The following is an 8125-nucleotide window of genomic DNA, read 5'->3' as shown; positions in this document are numbered from 1 at the left end:
ATTTTATTGAGACGAAAAATGTCTAGCATTGCCTTTTCCTATCCCTCGCTGTTCGCTACATCAATGCAATATGGAAAGGTACGGAGATGGTTTGAGTCTCAGGTTTAAATAAAGGCCTAGACTGCCCCTGTTTACATAACTGACGTAACAACCAGCACCACCATTGCGAGAAAAACGCGTGTTTGTTATTTTAACCCAAATAATTATATTGAGAGACAATTCCAACAAAATAGTCTGTCAATTTTATGAAGATTGATGTTTGAATAGAGGCCGCATGGGTTTTACGGGTCTGCCCGTGTAATTGATCCAGAAAAACCACTACGACAGTTTATGCGAAAAAACATGCTTTTTCCTCGCAGATTGTTCGCATAGCCTGGCGTAAAAACTCGACTATTTCTTACTCTGCCACGCAGTTGATTCAGTTTTATCAATCGTGTATCGATCAAACGTCAGTTATTGTCCACCGGCAATTTCAATGAGATAGACACACACACAAACACACACACATAAACACACAAACACATGCATGAAGACTCACATTTACACCAAGGTGGGTAATCGCTACATGGAAAAATAGAAACTTGATAGCACAGAGTCAGGACAGAGTTTTTTTTTTGGTTCAATTTGGGCCCCCAGACAATGCTAAATCTGCCGGATATGAATTGCTCGTGTCTCTGATTGGTGCATTACATATCAAATTTGTCCGAAAATTAGTATAAGAAAACCTCCTTTTTCGCATGTTTCTGCCTAAAGAGCTAACGTTCTGGCAAATCGATTAATTTGACCCACCGTGGTATACACACACGTTTTAATTGTTTCATCTAATGCAAATATCCACTACTAGGGGGAAAGGACACGGTCACTTTAGACCTTTCTGAGCCTGAGTGTTTGTAAAAGTATCAATATACAATACAAGAATTCAATTCCCCTTTTCCCCTTCCCATGGATTGTTAGTCGAATGAAACGATTTTAACTTAGACATTTGCACGTTGTATGGAATGACGCCAGTTTTGCAACCAATTGGCAGTTACGCCAAAACTTTTTTCCAATATTTCTCAAAAGTTTTAGAACAAAATAGTTTTCTTTTCGTTTGTAGTGTATGTATCTTAGGGAAAGGAAGCTGAATCCGCGGAGCCGAATGAAAAAGTTAATGAACATTGCGCTATGAGAAGAGATCTGGTACCTCTGATATGTGAAACCTAGTTGTCAAATCAGCGGTTTTTTTCATCGCTTATCTCTCCCTCTTTGTTTACTTTTGACCATTATGTCAGAAGGTCAAATATTTGACCATTAGACAAAGAGTGTGCTACAGGCTTTAAACGATATTATTTTCTGTGTAGGTAAATCACTTTTAAGGCTGGATTACACTCTTTGACCAAGCGTCAAATATTTGTCACTTTTTGACAGATAAAAATTTGGTCAAAGATAATTGTTTGTCACTCTCCAATTTTTACATGGGGCAAACACGGGCAAACAACAACCATAATGTCAAATAAATTTGACTATTATGTCAGAAGGTCAAATATTTGACAATTGGTCACTTCTGGTTCCGCCATTGGCAGAGAAAGTTTACTTTTCATATCTGATTTTTGTTGGAAACATTTAAAGAACAAAACTTATTTGAAAACGCTGCTTTTCTTCATTTATAGTATAACTAATAAACACCAAAAAAGAACAAAGAGGAGAATATGAGAAACCAAAGTGAAATCCAGTGATAGAGACGCTTTTATTATTTTGACGAGCTACCATCTTGATATGGTAAAAATTACACGTGATGGAGACGGATGACGAGATAATAAATTTAATACCACCGCTTTACCTAAAAGTACCTTCCCGCACAGAAGGGCTGATTTGCGTCGAAAATACGCATATTTGGGTATTTTTATTTTTCTGTGTAGGTATATGTACAACGAACATCATCGTGTACCATTCCGTAATCCTCAATCTACTTTGAGGAATAATGCGAAAGCGTAAAAACTAAAAAATCAACACGACAAACAAATTTTGCAAGTGCTGTTTTGGTATTGTGATTACGGTACATTTTATATTTTAAGGAAACGAAAGGAATGTGTTAATTTACCTTGATATTTTGCAATTCATTGCAGATTCGTTTAGATGCGCCAAATTGTGTTTATGGAAATAAATCTGAACTGTAAGACGACTAATGATTGAGCTCGAAAATAATTGGGTCGATTGTTGCAAATAAAAATAGCGGAATCGATGTGGTTTTCAATAAAGCTGTTCATGGTTTAGGGTCTTGACCCGATCATTTCCAATTATCCGGGAAATATCTTCGATTTAAACAACTCGAAACGAGAAGTGTAGGTGTAAGATCTTACAGTCCAAAAAAGTTTGCATTTGAGTAGTAAGCGGTGTATCTAAACGAAACAAACAAAGGAAAGCAGAAAGTAAAGCGCCGCTGCTCGAAGCAGGTGATTATACCTGACTCCTGTTTCGAAATTGATGCAAGGTAAACATTTATATGAGTTTAATCCTGAACCGAATTGTGCACGATTGCTTTTTTTTATCTTATTGAAACACACTAAGATATCAATTTTGTTTACCCTCCCTTGCATATGAAAATGTAGTGGTAAATTTCCACTCTGGTCGATACTGTAGCAAACATTTTTTTCGGAACGTTACTACGGTGTATATTCCACAAGTATCGTTTAGCCACTCATTCAAGTTTATGTTGTGGAAATTGTGTTTTTTTTTAGTAGGATTAACAAGTCACTTCATCGTAAACAAATTCAGATGCTTCTGCTCAAAATTTAGAATACAGTTTAATGTTGCTACAAAAACATCAGTTTATTGTAAATCCTTCAAAGCAGCTTCCTGGTTGGACAGCAGTTTGTCCAGAAAAAACTGCATAGAATGTTTGCTGGTGTGAATATTTGTTTGTGAATTAACAGTTCATTTCTCAGACAAAGTGTAGAATTAGTGTTGATAAAACTATAGCAACATTTGATGTGCCAATTGCAATGGAATTTCGCAGAATTACCGCCATACTTCTTAATATACGAAGAAGCGATAACGAGTGAAGACAGGCGACAACTCGACCGAAGGTCATTAATTAACATCTCTAATGACCACAGTCGAAGTCCACGTTAGAATGCAATACAAGGTCATCGAATTGTGAAAAACATTAGACCTGAGCTTTTTTAGATGAAGAAAAAAAAATAGATGAAACCTGAGCTTTTATCTGCCTCAACACAGGTGACTTAAAATGGTATTCATACAGAATCCACCATTTACGGGTTTTCAACGATTAACATTTTAATTTATTCGATTAGATTTCATATTTTCTCATTCTTGTTTGAAGTTGTGTTTTGCAATGCAGAATGTAGGCACTACAAGTTATTTAGAACCACAAACTAGGTTCATTATTCTTCCAAATGCTCTATGATATCCTTTGGAAAGACCTGGGAGTACTTCTAGATTCTTCACTTACGTTCAAAAATCAAGTGTCATACGTTGTTTCGAAAGCATCATCTCAGTTAGGATTTATCTTCCCATTTGGCAAATACTTCCAGGATGTGTACTGCTTGAAGACTATATTTAGCTTTAGTACGGTCAACGCTCGAGTACTCAGCTGTCGTATGGGCGCCATATTTCCAAAACGGAATCAATAGAATCGAGGCGGTTCAACGGAAGTTCGTACGTTTTGCGCTGCGTCATTTGCCGTGGCGTGACCGGAATAACCTTCCTAGATATACTGAGCGCTGCAGGTTCATACATCTGGATGCTCTCGACGTCAGAAGAGATGTCGCTAAAGCCTGATTTATCAGCGACTTGCTAACTTCTAATATAGATTGCCCCGAGCTTCTCAGTCGTCTGGACGTAAACACCCGTAGACGTACTCTTCGGTCCCATACGTTTCTTAGCACAGGCAGATCCAGGACGAATTACGGGATGCACGAACCGATGAAATGTATGTGTCGCGTTTTCGACAATTGTTTTGAATGTTTCGATTTTAATTTGTCTAGACGTGTAATTAGAAATAACTTTTTGAGAGTGTTGTCTGTTTAAGTTAGTCTTTACTTGTTAACTTTAGTTCTAGTTCTAGTCATTGGGGTCGTTTCTACCTGTTGACTGTACAAACAAATAAATGTAAGAAAATGTAAGTAACCACTATACAGAATCGATAGCAATAAACATGCTGACAGCTTAGCAAGACAAAGATTGATTCGGTAACTTATTAGTACCAAAACGTTTTTGGGTTCTTTATCATTATGAGAAATTTTAAAAATAACCCGACGGTAACAAACAAAGTTGTAGGCTAACCGAAAAGTTGCTTGTCTCAACCCTGCAGTTACACAAATTTGTTCATTGCCATATTATATTTTATCTTCTATCCTCTACTGTCTGAGTAATGCATCTCAGACTAGTGAGATGAGTTCAAATCTGTATCTACAAGCGGATGAAACCGATGCACTAGTCTCAAAGCCTCATTAAACAGTAAATCTGTATTGGCACTTTGGATTTCGTAGGTCTCCACTTATCACATGTCAGTATAAAGAAAGATAAAATGAAAATTCGAGATTTATGGCTTAAATACAGTTTCACCTTAGCCAGCGAAGTTGTACAGAGAACCACATAAATAGTTTTTAATATATTATACCTTCTTTAGTGTGATTTTAAAAAGAAAAGGGAGTGAGAAAAAAAGGTTTTCAGATCGACATACTATACGACATACAACAAGAACGTTCTGCATCCCCTCGAATTGGGAACTAACGTTGATATGTTAGGGTAGGACAAGGATAGGATTCATCGTGTCAGGAGATGCGATCAGGTATTTCCTAATCTTGCGCGCGAAAAACGAATTTTAACCTACCTATATAAATAGTAAATTTATAGATATGAACACTAAGCGGAATACAACAAATAAGATTCGGTTAATTCGCATGTGCTAATTATTTGTCTTGTGGGAGTTAGCGTGTATGAAGATTTTTGGCTTCCGACTTATAAAGGGAAGATTAGAAACACATTGTGTTAATTTCGAGTCATTATGATAATCACTGCAATTTTGGTTACAGTTACCATTATGCCTATGTTCTATATTTTGGTTTTATCTTCTCTACAAATAAAGAATTATCTCCAACTACGAAATTTCGTAGTTTGTACTGCAACTGCGTACATCACATGTGACTATGTAAATAACACCATCCATGTGACTGCGTAAATCACGAATATTACTGTCTCCAAAGTGTGAAGTGATTGTAAGAACATCATCTTTAAACAAATTTACTGTTCTATGTAAACTGTTTATACTTTCATTTTGATTAAAATCAACTGCACATATTATTATATTAATATATCATTATATCTAAGCTATAACAGCAACTTTTATATTGCAGAATTGATTTCATCAAATTTTAAATTGGATCGTATTGAATGGCCTGTGCAGGACGGATTTATTTTCAAAACAAAAGATGGACGATTTGGAAACACAAGGAGATTCGGAGGATCAACATTCGCGTATAATTATTCATATCGACATGGACTATTTCTATGCTCAAGTCGAAGAGGTGCTGAATCCGAGCCTAAAAAATTTACCGCTTGGTGTGAAACAACGAACCATGATAGTAACGTCCAACTATATTGCGCGAGAGTTCGGCATTAAGAAAATGATGCTGATCAGTGAAGCCAAGAAACTGTGTCCCGAGTTAGTGTTAGTCAATGGAGAGGATTTGACCAAATATCGACAGATGTCGGTGAAGATCAATGAAATCATGCACAAGTTCACACCTAATGTAGAAAAGCTGGGATTAGACGAGAATTTTCTAGATATTACCAAGGAAATTTGCCAAAAGCTTGAGCAAGACGAAAACATAGATCAACATATAGAAAATGTTGAGGGATATATACATCCACCAATTGAAACAGGAATGTCGGCGCGGGGAGCATTCAGAAGAGCTTGTTGCTGCGGCTGTGATCGAAAACTAATTTTGGCAACCCACATAGCAAAAGAGATTCGAAATTGTGTTTTCCAGGAGCTTGGCCTAAAGTGCAGTGCGGGAGTTTCTCACAATAAGCTGTTGGCAAAATTAGTTGGTGGTATAAACAAACACAATAAGCAAACAGTTTTGCTGCCAAATTATGCATCCGAATTTGTTGCTTCGTTAGGACCAGTAAAAAGCCTAACTGGGATTGGGGAAAAGACAGCCCAAATTTTGGAAGATTGTGGCATTAAAACCGTTCGTGAACTCCAAGAAACGGCTCTTGAACAACTTCGCAGAAAGCTAGGACTTGAACAAGCCAGTAAACTAAAAGAAATGGCATTTGGAAGAGACAACGCACCGGTGAAGCAGACGGGAAAACCAAAATCTGTTGGTTTGGAAGATTCCTGTTCAGCTATTTCGATTCGAGCTGATGCCGAGGAAAAATTTCGTCACTTGTTAGTACGACTAGTAAAAAATATTGCCGATGATGGACGTATTCCTATAGCGATCAAAGTTACTGTCCGCAAGCATGACTCAGTAAAGAAAACAAGTCACCGAGAGTGCAAACAAGATAAAATCTTGCCTTCTTTCTTTCGCCATAAAGATTGCAAAGTAGTTCTGGCCGAAGGAGCTCAAGAAAAAATTCTTGCCACCATCATGAAAGTATTCGAAAGAATGGTTGACCTTAGCTCTCCTTTCAACATAACTTTATTAGGATTGTCTTTCTTTAAATTCCAAGAGCGTAAGGTTGGTATAAAGTCGATAGCTAATTACCTTATCAAAAAATCTGATATCGAAGTACAGTCTATTACAAACTTAAGTAACGAAGCTCTCGTTTTAAGTGATGGTTTCGCTTCAAACAAGTCATTTTCTATGGCAATGGACTGTGATCAAATGTCGAGTGCTGGATTTTCGGATTCTGCTTCATTAGCATCTTTGTCTGGTTCAGAATCGGATGTGGAACCTTCGCCCAAGAAGTCTCGTAGGATGGTAACATATCTCGCACGTAAAAAGGAAAGCTTGTTAACAGCGACCAGTGAAGATGAACTTTCCTCTCCTAGTAAACTTCGAGTAGCAGAAATGCGATTAAATTCAAAGGAGTATGATCAAGAAACATCTCAGTCATCGGACATTCCAAGCAGTTCAAAGTCGTGGGGTGGCTTTGTTAAAAATCATCTTTCTTCGTCTTCTACTCCGATCAAAACTTCTCCTCTAGCAACTATTAGTAATAGTAATACTGATACAACTTCGATTGGCGCAGGAACCGGCTTACCTACAAATGTCGACCCTGAAGTATTCAATGCACTGCCAGCTGACGTCCAACAAGAGTTACTTCAAAACTGGCGCTTAGGTAACCCAACCCAGTCTTCTGGAGCGACATCTTCAACAGCAAGTAGCTCAAAAAACACACTCCATCGATATTTTGTTAAAAATACTTAACAGTATAGTAAAATGGCTCTCTGGCGATCATCGAGATGTAGGTTTATATCAGTGTTTTATTTATGAGAAAAAAAATACATTTTATTTTTTGTTACTTTTCGTTTGCTACATTCGGTTCTGTACACTTCTAAGAGAATAATAACTATTCTTTTCATCATTGTTCCAATAAATTTCAAAGTAAAATGAAGCCCAAAAATACTGTTATCAAGACATCGTTTAGAAGAACTATTTGAAGTTTGAAAATATTTGGAATAATACTTTTTTAAACTAATAGGCATTTTCAATAAACCTAAAATCATGTATGTATAAGTATATGGATGGTAAGCATTCGTAGGATTAGAACTTTCCTAGACTTCCCAAATTAGAACTTTCCTAAATTTCCTACACTGCCCCATTTTCTGGCATTTCAAGTCGTTTCAAGCTTACTGCTCTACTATATCGAGCCCTTTCCATTCTACCAATATCGCTTAATTACAAATCCCTGGAGAAAGAGACTTCACCTAACGTTCTTCTTTGGCGAGGTTTATGCTAAGAAGGACTTATTATGTCTAGGTCCCCCGCTCAAATATCGCCAGTTACAATTCCTTATTATACTTTTTATTAATAGGAGGGGATGTTTTGTGATGAATGAATTATTTACTAATATTTATTCAGAATTTTCATTCTGTGTTCTGCCACAAACGGTGACATATCAACACTATTACATATATTTTAAGCTTCATTTCATTAAAAGATTGTAATTG

At 36.8% G+C, this 8125-nt stretch overlaps 1 protein-coding gene across 2 annotated transcripts; it reads left to right on the top strand.

The window, feature by feature from the left end:
• Positions 1-1916: 1916 nt before the first annotated feature.
• Positions 1917-7622, top strand: LOC129730345 (DNA polymerase iota). 2 transcript variants are annotated; one of them, XM_055689628.1, is made up of 3 exons: positions 1917-2035; positions 2106-2470; positions 5358-7622. In XM_055689628.1, exon 3 carries the CDS (start codon positions 5433-5435, stop codon positions 7380-7382), a length of 1950 nt encoding a protein of 649 aa, XP_055545603.1. In that variant the 5' UTR covers positions 1917-2035; positions 2106-2470; positions 5358-5432; the 3' UTR covers positions 7383-7622. The 2 variants fall into 2 exon arrangements, with proteins under 2 accessions (XP_055545603.1, XP_055545610.1); XM_055689635.1 differs by lacking the exons at positions 1917-2035; positions 2106-2470 and adding an exon at positions 2551-3931.
• Positions 7623-8125: the final 503 nt, after the last annotated feature.

Source organism: Wyeomyia smithii, chromosome 1 (genome assembly GCF_029784165.1).
Source record: "Wyeomyia smithii strain HCP4-BCI-WySm-NY-G18 chromosome 1, ASM2978416v1, whole genome shotgun sequence".
Taxonomy (NCBI): domain Eukaryota; kingdom Metazoa; phylum Arthropoda; class Insecta; order Diptera; family Culicidae; genus Wyeomyia; species Wyeomyia smithii.
The sequence above is the reverse complement of the archived record's forward strand: the minus strand, read 5'-3'. Positions and strand labels throughout refer to the sequence as shown.

Coding starts and splice junctions, on each gene's coding strand:
- LOC129730345 (XM_055689628.1), top strand. CDS start 5,433: ATGGACGATTTGGAAACACAAGGAGATTCGGAGGATCAACATTCGCGT.